Source organism: Diabrotica virgifera, chromosome 4 (genome assembly GCF_917563875.1).
Source record: "Diabrotica virgifera virgifera chromosome 4, PGI_DIABVI_V3a".
NCBI lineage: Eukaryota > Metazoa > Arthropoda > Insecta > Coleoptera > Chrysomelidae > Diabrotica > Diabrotica virgifera.
In genome coordinates, this window is record NC_065446.1 from 92,523,273 (window position 1) to 92,541,878 (window position 18,606).

The 18,606-nt window shown below is 31.7% G+C and overlaps 1 protein-coding gene across 1 annotated transcript in view; it reads left to right on the forward strand.

Moving 5' to 3' along the window:
- The window catches only part of LOC126883059 (MTOR-associated protein MEAK7), an 86,728-nt gene that overhangs the window by 9,155 nt on the left and 58,967 nt on the right, over nt 1-18,606 (forward strand). The window contains exon 2 of the mRNA XM_050648268.1: nt 7,616-7,840. Coding sequence (XP_050504225.1) covers nt 7,616-7,840 — 225 coding nt within the window. The remainder of the gene's footprint in view (nt 1-7,615; nt 7,841-18,606) is intronic.

Below are 18,606 nucleotides of genomic sequence, written 5' to 3' on the forward strand. Positions count from 1 at the left end.
AAAACCAGCCATTAGTAATTTTTAATTTATTTATTTCTCATAATTCTTTATTTTTTTGCAAAGTGGGCCATGTGTTTCCATTCATCACTGTTTCTACATTTTATCGCCCAGCTTGTTATTTTTATTTCCTCTGGTGTCACCAACTTTTCATAGGCCTTACTGTGTTCCTTGGCTTAGTGTAATCCAATTTGTGATTCTTTTCATCAGAATGATTTCTTCTGAAGGCTCCCTTCACCTACTTATTCTAGATTTTCTGTTTTTATCTATTCTATTAGGCATGGTTTCTAAATAGTTTTCCTTTCTAATATTCTTGGATCTTCTTCACTTTTTTTGTTAGTATTGAATTTTCCATTGTGTATACTGTTCTGATACTATTTTCTTGTGGCATCTTAATGCGACTTACTATTATTTATAATAATATTATGTATAATATTGTTGATACAATTGAAAGTTCATTTGACATTTTGATTTGATTTGACTTCAGAAATCATTCTCAAAACACAAATAATTATATTATTACTCTCAAATTTTTTTGTTTTAATTTATTTGTTAATAAATACATATCGGTTCTTATTAAAGAGGTCCATAAGAGTGTCATAAGGAAAACCTTATTTCTCTGGACTAAGATACCTGTTATCCAAATTAAATTGAAATTTAATGCAGTAACAGCACATGTCCATTTTTCCATACACACATTTTTTGGCAGAATATGAGTATACGCTCTGAGCTTCGCTGGTGTCGCTCCTAGTGGATTATAATTCAACTTATACCGGTAATTTTTAAATTTATTATTAAATTGATATCGCTTAATATTTACAACGCTAAAAAGTAATTAAATTGTAAAAGATTTTTTTAAGATTTAGCTAATCATTTTGACGTTCTATTGATGAAATATTAATTTCTTACTTCGGATACTTTCACAATTATCGTGTAGATGGCGCTAAGATTAATTTATAATTACATATTACGGAACATTAAAAAAACGTAAATTGAGTATTTAAAACGTAAGTATATTTAAGGTAAAAATATATACCACAGCTTTGACCAACTAATATTTTTTATAATTAATGTTTTTAATTTTAATTTTAAATTAATCACTTTGACATTTATGTCAAATTTCCAGTAAACGTTTACAGACTTGTCACTACTGGCGCTCGCGAATTTATAAATATCCCCTCTATGTACGAGCTCACAGCGTATACACACGTAATTATATCAAACTAGGGCAAATTACCACATGTCCTTATTTAACTTAAATAGTAGCCAATGAGCTTTTGCAATAAGGTAATAATTTTGAGCAATTTGGTAATCAGCAAACCACACAAGTCCAAAACATGTGCGGTTTCTGCTGAGAAAGAGATGTTTGGTTTTTGGAAATGTGTTGTTTCTGCATATAGCGATTCAATTGTTTATTGACAAAACAGTATTATATAAAAACATTGACAGTAATGACAGTTAACTGTTAGCCAATATACATCACTTAGTTATACAGAGTTGGGATAAAGTATGGAACCAAGCAAATATCTTTGAAACGAAAAGAACGATATTTATGAAACTTTGCGTGCAAGTACAATGACACAGAAGGCATCTGATGTCATATTTTTTGTTACTACTCCACTTCCGGTTTTCATATTTTACAGGACACCCTGTATATTTTTGCAGATTTTAAAAGAACTTGTTATTTTTAATTCATACATACCAAGTTTGGAAGAAAAAACTATTAAAACAAGAAATAAATCTCTTTACAGTTAAAAAATATGTTAATTTATTTACGTTAGACCAATGATATTAAAAATAAAAAAAAATAATTTCAAATGTTGAAAATGTTTGCTGTTCACCTCCTGACAACGTGCAAGCCTATAGATAAATTCGTGAGTCACTTTTTGCAAGATTTCTCCGCGTATTAGTTCACATTCATCAATTATTATTCTTTGTCTCAAATCCTGCAAGCATGTTGGTCGACTAACGTAAACACGTAATTTTAGATAACCCAAAGAAAAAAATCTAACAGGTTGAGGTCCGGAGGACGAGCGGGCCACTCTATGAATCCTCTACGTCCAATCCATGGATTTGGAAAATTCACTTCCAAAAAATGAAAATTCAACATAACCTATTATCATTAATATTTCAATACGATCTTTTCCACTTAAATGCACCATTCTTAATACAACTTATTTCTGTCAATTAGTTCAGTAACAGTTTTGCCTACTATACTAAATTCAAATAAGTCATGCAGTCCATGTAAACAACAATTTTAGTCTACAGTATAGATGGTACTCGTTTATTTCCTATTACCGTTGATTGATAAATATAGGGGGAAGATACGAAACCATGTGCATTATTTTGTTCCCTTTAAAATCTGCCTGTATAGTGGCGCGCCTAGCGTAAATTTGTTGAAGCTAGCCAAGAACAAGCACTTATTCTACGTGGTCCGTATTCAAAATTTTAACGCACAGTCGCTATCATATTAATCTGTATTAATACCTGTATTATTTTTTTTTTCTGCAAAAACGTTGAAAATATAAATTGACTATAGAGTTTTTTTCACTAGTCATGACCTCACAAGTAAATACTTTTCGAGTTATTTGCGCGTGAATATATTCATGTTTCAAAAAAAGTATATTTCATGAGGAAATGAGGAAGTATTTCGTCAAAAAAATATTCATAGCAAAAATACAGCTTATAAAAAAATGAAAAAAATGTTTTATATATGACATATGAAGTCGTAGACTCAGTAAGAGCAGAGTTGTAGCTAATAAAAAGTAGGTTCTTATTCGTCAAATTCCAAATTGAATATTTCTACGTGAAATAACCAAAAAATTAAGTACTTTTCGGGGAAAACTCATCATAATTTTTTTAAATTGTTTAAAAACAGCTTTATTTTTTTAAGTTTCTAGTATCAGAAGTAAAAGTTGCGCACAAAATAAAGTTGATCCCTTTTTTTGTAAACAAGATCTTAAATATCACCTCTTAATTAGCATCCCAGATGAAATTAATCAGACCTATGAATATGACCTTTACACTTTTGGATATTTCGTATCACTGATAATTATAAAGTTATTTTGAAAAAAAGGCATTTTTCTTTCAAAACAAAAAAAAATTACTGTAAAACTAAATTTACGATAAAACTTACAGATCATGACAAGGCGAAAACGGCGGGTCCTTTGGGAAAAATATTCCCATGAGATTTTTTCCATAATCACATTCGTGAGACATCCCAGAATAAGGCTCAAGAAGTCTCCCACGTGAAAAGTGGTTCAATTTTTTTTAACAATTTTTTTTAATCAAATTGCAAAAATCAATATTTTTGGCTCGGACATTTTTTTTGTAGGTTTTTTGGACCATTCTGGATAAACAAGGTCTCTTATTATTTTTCTCTAAAGTTGATCGTTTTCGAGTTATAAGCAATTTAAAATTGAAAAAAACGAAAAATGGCGATTTTCAAGGCTTAATAACTCGGTTAAAAGTTATTATTATAAAAGTCAGAAAGTGACTAAATCAAAGTTTAATGCCCTCCCTACAAGATCCTGAAGAAATTTTTGTCATTATTTTATTACTAAGCTGTTATTTTTAAGTAATAATAATGGGCGCCATGCACGAGGTAGGCGGCCGTAAATGTGAGTGCAAGTAAGATGCACAATTGGACTGCCGGAGTGGCATCTCTCTCGCACTCAGCATTTACGGCCGCCAACCACGTTCATGACGCTCAATATTATTACTTAAAAATAACAGCTTAGTAATAAAATAATGACAAAAATTTCTTCAGGATCTTGTAGGGGGGGCATTAAGCTTTGATTTAGTCACTTTCTGACTTTCATAATAATAAATTTTAACCGAGTAATCCGAGTAACCCTTGAAAATCATTTTTTAATTTTTTTCAATTTTAAATTGCTTATAACTCGAAAACGATCAACTTTAGAGAAAAAATTTTAGAGACCTTTTTTATCCAGAATGGTCCAAAAAACCTACAAAAAAATTGTCCTGGCCAAAAGTATAGATTTTTGCAATTTGATTAAAAAAAATTTGGCCCACTTTTCACGTGGGCGACTTCTTGAACCTTATTCTGGGATGTCTTACGAATGTAATTATACAAAAAATCTCATGGGAATATTTTTCCCAACGTACCCGCCGTTTTCGCCTTGTCCTAAGTAAAGTAACTTGTGAAGCGGTAACGATAATTTGATTTTATTCGTCTTGAGGCGCCAAACGAAAAACACAAACGACTTTTTTCTTTGATACATTTTAAATTGTGTTTTGATGTGATTTATAGCATCTCTTTCGAATTAAAAATTTTACGCAAGTTCCCCTTCAGAGGGTGATTTTAACGATTTTTTAAAACTAGGTTTTACAAAAAAAGGACCAACTTTATTTTCAGCGTAACTTGCTTACTTTTAATGCTAGAAACTTTTTTAAAAACAAAAATAAAGCTTTTTAAACACTTTAAAAAAGCTGCGATGAGTTTTCCCCGAAATGTACTTTATTTTTTTTTGTTAGTTCACGTTGAAACATTCGATTTGGAATTTGACGAATAAGAACTTACTTTTAATTAGCTACAACTCTGCTTATACTGAGTATAAAGATTTCATACAAACGCCATTTTTTTAAGTGAAAAAACTCTAGAACAAAACTTGCTTAGAATTAGTCAGTTTATCCACTTGATAGCTACTAGATAGTATTAGACTTATTGCTAGCTACCTAGCCCTATACAAAGTGACTTTAGAAAGTCCACATCTACATTAGAAAACCTAGTGGATATTGAGTCATTCATGGGTTATTTGGATGTGATCATGTATGTTTGGCTTATGGCTATATTTTATTATATAACGCGTACCATTTGGGGATTAGATATTATAAGAATTCAATTAAGTTGTTCAATTCAAGGAAATATAAAATTTATTAATAATTTTCTATATAGACGAAACTTATTCGAATAAATAACGTTCTTTTAGACTCAAAAATCCAATTAAACGACATTCCTCAATGGTCTACTCTTAGTGTTGCACTTTTCCTTGTTGCAATCAATCACATCGCTAAATCACTTAATCCACTACTCATTTACAAACTTAAGAATTGTTCGAACACTACTGGCTTAGAATTTTCTCCCACTAAAACGAAAACAGTAATCATCAGTAAAACTCCAAAGAAGCACATTATACTACCGAAAATCTACCTAAAGAATTTGTTCTTCTTCTTTTTCTTTTATATAGGCAGTACTGCCCGTTTTTCTTCAACGGTGCCTTTCATTCTGTCCCTAAATTGTCATTCCATCTTTTCCTTGGGCGTCCTATACTTCTTCTGGCTATTCTTACTATCCTTGATTCAGACATCCGGCTTAAGCGTTGATTCCACTCTTCTTTTCTATTCTTTACCCAGGCATTTATATTGTCTATCCCACATATGCATTTGATTTCCTCACTTATTACCCTGTCCCGTAGTCCTTTTCCAGCAATCCTTCTTAAGATCTTCATTTCGTTGGTCTCCAGATGTCTTTGTGTTTTGCTTGTATGTATCTAGACTATCTAGTCTCGGGCGTGTAAATCATAACTGGTCTAATAACTGACTCATATTATATTCTGGCCTTTGTTTCCACTCTTAGGTGTTTGTTTTTCCACATTGTGTCGTTTAGGCATCCGGCCGTTCTACTGGCTTTAATTATTTGGTCTTTAACCTCTTCTTCGATATTGTTGTCGGCTGATAGATTAATTTATTATTAATCCAAGGTATTTGAAAGTCATTACTTGTTGTATAATTTGATTGTCCAATTTGCATCTTATTGATTCTGTGGATGTTACTAAGATTTTTGTTTTTTCAGGCTGATATTTTCATATTCATTTCTTTTATGTTAATGTTGAACTCATGCAGTATTCTTTGTAGGTCGACTTTGCACTCTGCTACTAACACGGTGTCATCAGCGCAACAGAGTTTTTTTATCTCTTTATCGCCCATTTTGTACCCTCTTTTTTTCTTCACTTGTTTTATTATTGCATCCAACTTTATTTTAAACAGTATGGAGGGTTTAGTGAATCTCCTTGCTTGATTCCTGTGTTTGCTTCTATGGGTTCTGTTATTCATTGACTTTCATTTCTATTTTATTTCTTACATGTATGTTTATGAGAACGATATACGGCAACTGGTAATCAAAGGAAAGATAGAGGGTAGGAGAGGTCTAGGAAAAGATGTCATGGCTGCGTAATATTCGCCGTATGATAATAATGAAATTACTTTTAATAGAATAATGTAGGTAATCCTGACTATCTAATATCTCACCTGACAATACAATCCACGGTGGACGCCTACGCAGAAATACAAGGCACCTTTAAGAAGTAAAGTTAATAATAAATAATTCAATAAGTATACTTAGTCACGATTTTCCCCCTAACTCGGAAAATATCGACCGCATGAAAAAACTTGGAAGAAATTGTAGGAAATCGCAACAACTTAAGTCCTTACCATTTTTTCGAAGAGTTTAAAGTGGCCGAGCGGTTTACTTAGTCAATTTTATATTAAGTAAATACCGTTGCAATATCTCCAAACAAAATATACAATCATCAGAAGAGACTGTAATTAACGAAAATACCTACCTAATTTTTTATCGAGATTATGAGGCAAATAAGATAAATGTACAATATATAAAATCACCCAGTGAGTATTTTTCTCGTTAAATAATTTTTTTATTTGGAATATTCAATGATTTCTTTCAAGAATTCAAATTAAAAGACAAATTACAACTACAATTCTTGTTAATTTAAAAACGAGTTTAGAAAGTAATAGGTGCTAACTTCAATAATTATTTTAAAGATTGTCTGATTGTCATGATCATGCCACTATTATCGTTGAATGATAACTCAAATATAAATGAATGAAAAGAAATAAATACGTTCTATTATAATCCAGTCGGCCGACCCCAAATTCCGATAACCAAAGCTACCTGAATACGTCTCATCGTTGTCTCAGGTAAATTCAATCTCGTACCTAGAAAGCTGCTAACGCCATCTATTTCTAAAACCACTGGTGTCGTACATAAACACTCGTTTAGTTTCGTATCTGCTATTACGTTGTATTAATACAAAAAATTATCTACAGACACTTTTTAACAAATTTTCTCTACCAAATTTGGTATGTATGAATTAAAAATAACAAGTTCTTTTAAAATCCACAAAAATATATAGGGTGTCCCATTTAAATTAAATAAGTTAGGGGTATTTCCGGTGAAACCGGAAGTGGAATAGTAACAAGAAATATGACAACAGATGCCTTTTGCGTCACTGTACTTGCATGCAAAGTTTCATAAATATTGTTCTTTTCGTTTCAAAGATATTTGCTTGGTTCCATACTTTATCCCAACCCAGTATGTTTTCTACAATCAAAAATATTCTTTTTTGTGATCTATTGTTACCATAAGCAACGTAGTGTCTGCCTCGATAGTCCTGACACACTGGTGACGGGCAAATCGCGACAAGCTTCCATTAGGAATGTACCTGTATACATATGTGGTCAACTACGAATGGTGAAGCTATTGCTATTATGCCATCTCGGCTGTTTTGCCGTTTTAGATTTTAGGCTACCTTTCCCTAGTAGTAAGAAGTATTTCATTACAACTTTATTTATATTTTAGAAAATATGGGGTTCACAAGTAGATCCAAGACTGCTGCAATATCTAAACAATTATTTATTCGGTTTAGGAGATCTGAGACAGACTACAGTTGAACTGGAAAAGTTTGCTGAATTATTCGTATTTTGTACAAGGGGAACTGTGGATGAAAAAGTAAAAGTACTTTTAACTTCACTGGGAAATAATGATAGTGAGAGTAGTGACATACCTTATATGTTGGTAAAAGAGGTAAGTAGAAATAAGTTTCTCTTTTTTCCACTTAAGAGCACACAGTAGCGATCAATAGGTAGCAACAAACGCGGTCCAAGATTGCGAAAGTTTTACGAACTTTCAAAATTGAGGTAACAGTGCGTCGGTAATTCGACACTGACAGTGACGTTTATACTATCAAAAACAATCATTTTTATACACATAGGCGCGAAATGTTGCCAAGTCAGGGACGTTCAATTTCTTGTTATAAAAAAATTGATTTTTAGTAGTTCCAATGTAACACAAAATCTAGGCACGGGATAAAAAAGTTTATTTGAAGAAAGTGTATTTTTTTGTCTTTCTTAATGGCGGTACAAGATCCTTTTTTCAATATATTATTTAGTTATAGAGTAATTTCCACATACTAACATATTTCTGAAATTGGGCTCTGTACCGCCATTCTTTATTATACAGTACTTAAATCGTTCAGCTGGACATAGGGACCATACATTGTATTCGCGGTGTGCAAGTACTTGGAAAGGGAAACGAGAAACGACCCTGCGCGAGTCGCGGAGAAATATTGCAACTATCTTGAATAATTCATATTGTCAATTGAAATTATCAAATTGACCTATATTTCATACCTTCTGTCAATGAAATAGAAAAATTATATATTGCTCCATAATATTGATATGATATGCAATTATTATATAAAGGTAAATTTAATTAATTGTATTTTGCTTGCAGTACTGCATTTTAATAACTAATTTTATTTACTACATACAATTGTTGATGTTTTCATAACATAACCTGAATCTTATTTTTTCTTCTTATTATTTTTTTGGACTATGGCCTTGACAATTATCCAGTAACCAGGACTAATATAATTGGCTAATATAATTAAAAGTGCGAATAATAGTACAGAGCGTAGAAATAGGGGTCGCTTTGCCGAACTTGCACGGTCTCAATATATTTAGATACATAAATACATACATTTTATTATATTGAGATAATTGTGGCAACTGAGCTCTTTCGATGGGTTTACTGTAAAGAGACCGAAATCATTAGACCGAAAGCAGTAGACCGAACTCATTAGACCGAAAAGCACTTTACCGAAACCTCACTAGACCGAACAGCAGAAGACCGAAAAGCAGTTCTTTTTACTTGTCGCAGTAAAATAGATAAGACTAATGTAACTACAACTAAATGTTATTTGGATGGTTATTATAAACAGTTAAAATGGTGTTAACGTCACTCTACCCTTAATTTATTTTTACCTTAACTAATTTATTTAACGGATGAAATTTATTTCGTATCAGACTGTACAGAGTAACAATTTACACAGTATATATATAAAATAATACAAAAAAATACAATAAACAAAAAGACAGATATACAAAATCTTAGCATAATTTACTGCAAACTTTTTAAATTTATTTACCATTTCGGTCTAAATGCTGTTCGGTCTAATGAGGTTTCGGTAAAGTGCTTTTCGGTCTACTGCTTTCGGTCTAATTGTCGTGTACCCTTTCGATGACAATATGGTTGTTAGCATTAAGGGGCATTAACCTCAAAATTGATAACTCATTTCGACTGACACAAATAAACGTCAAAATATGACAATGTAGTAGCTACATATTTTTCGCCTAAGGGAATGGAAAAACTGTTTAGTTTTGAAATGATGTACTTAGTTTTTAAATAAAAAATATTTTAAAAATTAAAGTAAAATTATTAACTCATTAATCATAAACTTTGTTTTTGATTTATTTATGGACACCCTTGCTTCAAAACTCACTCATTCTATTCGTTTTAACAGCTCTATTGCACCAAAAACTCGTACTCGAACAGAAGCTTGAACTAACACAGGTTAGCGCAGTTGCCACAATTCTCTCAATGTATATTCCCTATGTCCAGCTGAACGATTTACGTACTGTATTACGAGTATGTGTGCCAATAAATATCTCGACAAAATATTCAAAATTAGAGCCGCAATCTTGGAACGCGTTTGTTGCTACCTGTTGATCGCTACTGTTTGCTTTTAATGTAAGTGTGATTTTAGTTGTAATTGCCAATTTTTGCCTTCTACTATACTAAAAGACACAGTTAGTATACAGTGCAGGTAGCATAGAGCAATGTATGTCTTACGGGAGAAAGGCCGACCACGTTGCCGGTTCGCTCCGAGCGGTGAATCAGGACCGGTGATTTCTCAGTCTATCGCCAAACTACCACGCACCTACCACTGTACCGATATGAGCGGCATCGCTGCTCGTCGTAAGACCAACACTGCATTCTAACTGTGGCTTGTACTTTAGTAATGTCGTCATAATTATCCCATGCTTCTATACTCTTGGAATTTTCAGAAATTTCAAAATTTATGCTTAACTCCTTAGTGGCATTTTCCTTCTGCGGACGTGGACTATAATTTCAACGATTTTTTAGAAAAGCTTCTCTGTATCTTCATTAAGGCATTTCCTTTAATTTCAATTAAGCCAAAACATGTCAAACCCTGGGCTACCAAAGGTATCCGCATATCAGCCAAGAATATGCGTTCAGCTACTGTATATCAAGAAATTTGCTACCAACGTATATCAATCCGTATCAATATCCGTATCAATACGTATCAAACGTATATCAACGTCACTCAATATATCACCAAGTACAGGGTAACCTATCTAAAACTCATCAAATCAGCTAAAAAAGCCTACTATCAAAATCGTCTGGGAAGCTCTAAAAGTGTTGCAAAAGAAACTTGGTCCATAATAAACGATCTTCAAAATAAAACTCACGCAAACATTTGCCCTCCCAAACCCTGAAAATCTAAACGAATACTTCGTTGATGTGAGTAAAAATATAACTTCTACTATTTTGCCGCAAAACGATCCCATTTCCGATCTCCCTAATTCAGGAATGGTCTCGAATTCATTATTTATAAGACCAGTCGATAAATCTGAACTGATCCGAACGATCAATAGTATCAAAAGCAAAGCGTCCTATAGTACTGATGGACTATCCATAAAAATCTTCTCAAATCTCACAGAAAATGTGTTGGAATTCCTCGTCTCACTAATATAATTAATGATTCCTTAGAAAAAGGTAAATTCCCAGAGTGCCTAAAGATAGTCATTATTATTCCTCTTCATAAGGGTGGTGAAAAATCTAATGCTTGCAACTATAGACCTATTGCCTTTACTACCGGTACTCTCCAGAATTATTGAGAGACTCATAAAAACCTGACTTATGTCCTTTCTCATTGATAACATCTTATGACAAAATCAGTTCGGCTTTTTAAATAATAAATGCACCACTGATATGTTTTCTGTACTACATGAAGTTTATCAAGCATTGAACAATAATCTTCACACTGCCACCGTTTTTTAGGAGACGTTAATTTGTCCAATTCGTTCCTTTATTTGCGCATGTGCAAGCAATGTCATATTGAATTTCGTGCCAAAATTTAAATCATCTGGAATGGACCTATCACCGCTAGGAAAAAAGATTATTCTTTATTCTTTCTTCAACTACTAGATTTCATCTTTCATAGTATTCATAATATCTAAATGTGCTTTTAAACAAATGTTAGTGTAGATTTCAATTAAATTATTTTCTTTTATAGATATGTGATAGAAACAGATGAAGCAAGTCTAAACTATAAAAAATAGGTTAGGTTAAATGATAATATTTTCAAATAATATATTGGATAAGTAAATATGAATTAAAATGGACCGATGCCAACGGAAAAGACGGTAATTATTTTATCAGATTGGACACTTTACTACATATTTATTTTAGAGTGTAGTGTGCTTAAAGTGTAATTAAAACAATTGATGGATTCGATGGTTAAGTTGGATTTATAGTTTGACGTAGCGTAGACGTAGACGCAACGGAGACGGAAGAAACGGACTGGAAACGTAAGAAAATAATATGCCAATTTATAATTCGACGTAGCGGAATTTTTGCGCATGAGTAGAAAGAATGACTTAATTCAACAACATAGCATATGCTTTAAATTATACGAACTGTAAACAAACTTTGTGTTTATTTATTTATACTATTATTTATTATAATATATAGGTATCCGTTTTGGTGTTACATGGATTAGGAAATACACGAAGGTATGCTCCTTACTGCCGTGGTATTTCCAACTATTTTGTTTCATTTCCTAGTCTTTAAAATTTTATTGGATTTACCTATCGTATATGTGTGGATAACCCAGAATTAGACTAATAAACAACTCATATTTATCTGAAATATTGAAACTACACCATGACATATTTTTATTAAATTAATAACTTAATTGTAACAAATAATTAACAAAATTCGAAGTTAATAAACACCTTAACCTTACAAAATTGATGAGGGCGTGTCCCACTTTGGGCTTTGGGTGACAGAACAAAATTCGTGATTTTGATTGGCCAGACATAAGAAACGCACTGTAAAAGATGAAAGTTGGTGAACCCTTCCGTTACGTTACGTTTCTCTTACGTTCCGTCAGGCGCTTGCGTTCATTTATAAACAAAAGTACACAAAACTCGGTGTTGAACTTTTCCAGTGCGTCTACGTTACGTCTACGTCTACGCTACGTCAAACTATAAATCCAACTTTACTTGGTGGAAATTCATGTCATAACAATAAACACAAAACTTTTGTTTTGAATCTTCCCACAAGATTTATTTAAAATATTTATTTAAGTTGTTTGTTCTGAAAGCTGGTGTTATTCCTTTCTTTTTATGTGTTTGGCTACATATTTGTTGATGTCTTACCTGTGATAGAGCAGAAGATAGGTACTGGGTTTTTTCTGTGATAATGGGAAGACTAATTTCAGGGCTTTTTTTCATTTCATCATTTTGCATTTCATTATCCCATCTTAGCTTGTGATAGTTCGTATAATCCATGTATAATATTAATATACGGCATTATGAACAGAAGTTCTAAACAAATAAAAAGGGCTGAAAAAACCTATTGGCAGCCTACATATATGTTACATACACTGACAGAAATACCCATGCCATAAATAACTTCATGATAGAATTGTACACCTGGTTCCAAAAAAAACTGATACGACTCTTGAAGCGTATTTTGTAGAAAATTGAGCAGTGTATTTTGAAGGATAAATACTTAATATTTACATACTGTCAATGTCACTGCCAAATCTTAAAATTTGTCAGATAGCTTATTCTGTTCCACGGATATTAGACTTTATTATTAATCTTTATTATTAATACTTTCTCCGCAACTGAGGGTATCTTATCAACTGTATTGTTTTTAAACAATAGATGATAAAATAAAAATATTGACAGTTCAAAAATGTGAACATTATTGCATTGTGTGTGGCCTAAGTTTGGGCTGAAAATTGAAATGTATTACATTTTTACAAAATTTTAGAATATGTTTAATTACGTAGACCAATTTTAACAGTTGTTTTCAATACAGATTTCAATCCTCTACAAATAGTTTCTAATGTCATTTGATGTCAAATAATTAGGGAAGCTGGAATTCAACAGTTTAGAATTTTACATTGAGTTAATGCAAAATTGTGACGCATGTCAAAATTCTCAATGTATTTTAATTGTATTCATTTTTTTCGAATCCTGAGAAAACTAATAAATATTTTTGAAAAATTTAAACTTAGAATAAAAGACTACATTATTACCGAGGGCTGAAAGTCCCTGAAAACTTCTATAATATTTATTTTAATAAGTTACAGGGCTGAATTGAATATTAATTTGTTTTGTTGTATAATCCACGTTTACAATAATTATGTGATCTATTTGATGTAAAAACTATCATTTATATACTCTTTATAAAATACAGGAATTCAAAATAATATAAACATTTAGACCTTAATAATTAGTACAATTTATGAATTAACATAATATGTAATCAGTTGTTTGTTGTTTGTTTATTTTATTATTTGTTTGTCATAATAAATATAATGTCAGATCAATCAAATACACTGCTCAACATGATCAAATCTTACTAAGAGTCGTATCAGTTTTTTTAGGAACCGGCTGTACATCATTCAACGCAAATAGCAGTAATAGCCTAAGAGCTGTGAGACATTTTTGAGTAGGTATTTTAGGCAACCTGAAATTTTTTCAGGTGACTCTTCCATGATAGCCTAATACAAAAATGCCGGTCTGGCTGGAGGGTAGCGGTTATTTTCCCCAAAAATACCCCCAAAGTTAAAAAAAGGGTAAACGTTGTTATTACAAAAAATATCATTGACGTGACTTAAAGTAAATTTAACTATTCAAATATAAAGAAAATAAACAGGCCAGGCGATTTGAGGGCGATTTTAACTCTGCAAGATACTGGCATGGGCGCCCCAGGATTATTTTCAGGGGGTGCATCTGAACTTCAGAAGATTTCATCTGAATCGGTACATACTATTAACGAGTATAAAATATACAACTATACATGCATAGCTATGATGTACATTCCTTCCGGACAGGGAGGTGCAATTGTTATTTTGACAGGGTATTTTTTAATACTAAAAATAAATATTCTAAAAAGACAGGTTTTTGGTGAAATTTTTCAACTGCTAGGTGATTAAACAAATTACGCGAGCATGTAAATGAAAAGCACTATAGGTAAGCAGCAGTGTGAGAAAGAGCGTATACCGATAGCTGTTTGCGTCCTATATTGTAGCTGAGCGAGTCCGTTCGCTCGAGAAAAATCACGCGACCTGGCGATACCCATGTTGTTGTGCCTCGAAACGTTAGAGTAATTATTATATATTATAGTTTTTTAAGTAACTTTTTATTAATTAAAGGAAAATAATACGTACTATACAATAGATTTTGCAAATATGGCAAAAAAAAACAAATTTATTATTATAAATATATAGGTAGAGAAGCAGAAAACTATAAACTAAATTAATTATGTGTCCGAATCTTGTACTACTTCTTCAAACTCCTCATCTAAGCTTGAATATTCATTATCTTCTTCTTCGTCAGACTCCTCTCGAGACTCAGATTCCTCTTCTACATGATCTGTAATATATATTTAGAATATATATTTAGAATTAATTAAAAATTAATTAGTGATTAATTAATTGAGTTGCTACGTATTCTCTCTCCTTTTATACGAAGTCGAAGCCTGGACAATCACGGGCGCATCTGAAAAAAGGCTTGAAATTGTTGAGATATGGTGTTATCGAATAATATAAAAAATATCATGGACACAACACGTAACAAACACAGAAACATTAAGAAAGATAAAAAAGGAAAAATAAATACTCAACACTATGAAGAAAAGGAAAATGAGCTACTTTGGTCATATACTAAGAAATAAAAAACGTGATGTGATTGGTTATATAAGGAAAAGTGTTAGAAAAAAGAGAACCGGGAAGACGATGCATATCCTGGTTGAAAATTTTAAAGTAGTGGTGTGTTAAAAACAACAATAGAACTCTTCAGAATCGCTGCAGAGAGAATAAAATGGGCCGTGATGATCGCCAGTGGCATGAAAGGATGAGGCACACGAAGAAGCAGAAAATTGAGTTAACTAAAAAAAAGATTTCAGTTATAAAAAGAACATGTATGTAAGCTTACCCTCAGCAATATACCTGAAATTCTCTTTGGTTCGCTGATGAACTATAGCAATCATAAACTGATTGAGGCAAACAATCTCGTACATAAAGACGGCTCTAATTCCGTATGTAGCTTCGTTATATTTATGTATATTTTAAAATTTCCAGTACCATACTCAATAAAAATCTCTAGATCGTCACTTTAGAGATTATCCATGTTTCCAAGCTCAATTATCAAAACATCTGTATCCGAAGTTTTAATAAGAATATTGGTCTTTGCTAATGTATTAAGCTTACATACGTGATGAACTATCTTCGTGTCGGCTTCTTTGTGATTTTCACAGGTCATGTTATCGTCGATCGACATTTCTATACCATCAGTATTTACAACATACGAATCACATAAATCATAATTTAAATTTATTAATAAATTACCAATAAAAGGCACCATCTCCTCTGTAGACCAATGTTCAATTAAAAATTTAACTACTTAAATTTAATATTTTTTAATTCCTTGGCAAAATCTGTTAGTATCCATCCATTTCCGTTAGATGTTGAAGAATTACCTATAGCCCTTTTCATTCACATGCACGCGTTATTTGTTTCACCTGGCAGTTAGAAAATTACACCAAAAAGAACCTGTCTTTTTTAGAATATTTATTTTTAATATTAAAAAATACCCTGTAAAAATAACAATTGCACCTCCCTGTCCGGAAGAAATGTACATAGCTATGCATGTGTATAGTTGTATATTTTATACTCGTTAATAGTATGTACAGATCCAGATGAAATCTTCTGAAGTTCAGTTCAGATGCACCCCCTGAAAATAATCCTGGGGCGCCCATGCAAGTATCTTGCAGAGTTAAAATCGTCCTCAAATCGCCTGGCCTGTTTATTTTCTTCATATTTAAATATTTAAATTTAGTTTAAAGTCACGCCAATGATATTTTTTGTAATATCAATGTTTACCCTTTTTTTTAACTTTGGGGGGGATTTTTGGGGAAAATAACCGCTACCCTCCAGCCAGACCGGCATTTTTGTATTAGGCTATCATGGAAGAGTCACCTGAAAAAATTTCAGGTTGCCTAAAATACCTACTCAAAAATGTCTCACAGCTCTCGGACCATAAACAATGGGTACAAGGAACAAACAACAAAATATAAAATCAAAAACTGCATAAAAAGCCCTGAAATTAGTCTTCCCATTATCACAGAAAAAACCCAGTACCTACCTTCTGCTCTGTCACATATATAATACAGGTAAAATATCAACAAATATGTAGGTAGCCAAACACATAAAAGAAAGGAAAAGGAATAACACCAGCTTTCAGAACTAACAACAAATATTTTAAATAAATCTTGAGGGAAGATTGAAAACAAAAGTTTTGTGTTTATTGTTAGATATGAATTTCCACCAAGTAACCATGGAATCCATCAATTGTTTTAATTGCACTTTAAGCACATACACTCTAAAATAAATGCGTAGTAAAGTGTCCAATCTGATAAAATAATACCGTCTTTTCCGTTGGCATCGGTCCATTTTAATTCGTATCTACTTATCCAATATCCAATCTCTTTGAAAATATTATGATTTAACCTAACCTATTTTTAAACGCTTTTATTTAGTTCAATAGATTGCGTCAAATCTTTGGATGTTAATTTGACTACCTTTTCTTCCATGCAAATGAATGAAAATTTGCAGACATATGCATTCGCGGTGACAATACACGAATAGACAACAAAAAATTTTTGTTTATGTTTATTAATTGTTTAAATAAAAAAAAACGATTTTAATGGAAAAAGGCCTAAATTCTCTTGTTTTTTACAATGTAGAAACTTGAAACTTTTACGGATGGTAGCTAATGATATAACCTATACATAATTTCACTTTTTACGTTAATTGTTTACGTTATGCGTCATAAATAAACAATAAAGTTTTAAATTTTGAACACTCATATATTTGTTTATACAGTACGATGCAAGTGAAAGCAATAAATTCGTTATTTCGTAAAAAGGCGACTTGAACCCTGGAATGCTACCTGGGGTACACTTGTACCCCAACCTTGTTTGTAAGTTACACCAATTTGCAGTAGTGGGTGTAGAAAATATGAAAATAAACTTGTGAATAATAATATAATAAAATATTTTTGTATACAAAATAAATTCTTAGCATGTTATCTTAAGATTGTTTTTGTCATAAGTTCTTAAAACATACATATATAAATATTTTAGGTCGATTTTATTTGGGGTACCACTGTACCTCGATGTAGCAGATTGAGTTTAGAAAATAAGTGTAGCAATACAGGGTTAAGGAAAAATCCCGAAAGAGATCGATTTTATTTTTAAATTACGATATTTTGGCATATATGTGATACTAGTGACGTCATCCTTCTGGGCGCGATGACGTAATCGATGATTTTTTTAAATGAGAATAGGGGACATGCGATAGCTCATTTGAAAGGTCATTCAATTCTTTATTCAGTAATATAAAAATTTATATAATTATTTGTACAGGGTGTCCAAAAACAATTTTTTAAACGCTTTTATTTAGTTCAATAGATTGCGTCAAATCTTTGGATGTTAATTTGACTACCTTTTCTTCCATGCAAATGAATGAAAATTTGCAGACATATGCATTCGCGGTGACAATACACGAATAGACAACAAAAAATTTTTGTTTATGTTTATTAATTGTTTAAATAAAAAAAAACGATTTTAATGGAAAAAGGCCTAAATTCTCTTGTTTTTTACAATGTAGAAACTTGAAACTTTTACGGATGGTAGCTAATGATATAACCTATACATAATTTCACTTTTTACGTTAATTGTTTACGTTATGCGTCATAAATAAACAATAAAGTTTTAAATTTTGAACACTCATATATTTGTTTATACAGTACGATGCAAGTGAAAGGAATAAATTCGTTATTTCGTAAAAAGGCGACTTGAACCCTGGAATGCTACCTGGGGTACACTTGTACCCCAACCTTGTTTGTAAGTTACACCAATTTGCAGTAGTGGGTGTAGAAAATATGAAAATAAACTTGTGAATAATAATATAATAAAATATTTTTGTATACAAAATAAATTCTTAGCATGTTATCTTAAGATTGTTTTTGTCATAAGTTCTTAAAACATACATATATAAATATTTTAGGTCGATTTTAATACATATATAAATATTTTAGGTCGATTTTATTTGGGGTACCACTGTACCTCGATGTAGCAGATTGAGTTTAGAAAATAAGTGTAGCAATACAGGGTTAAGGAAAAAT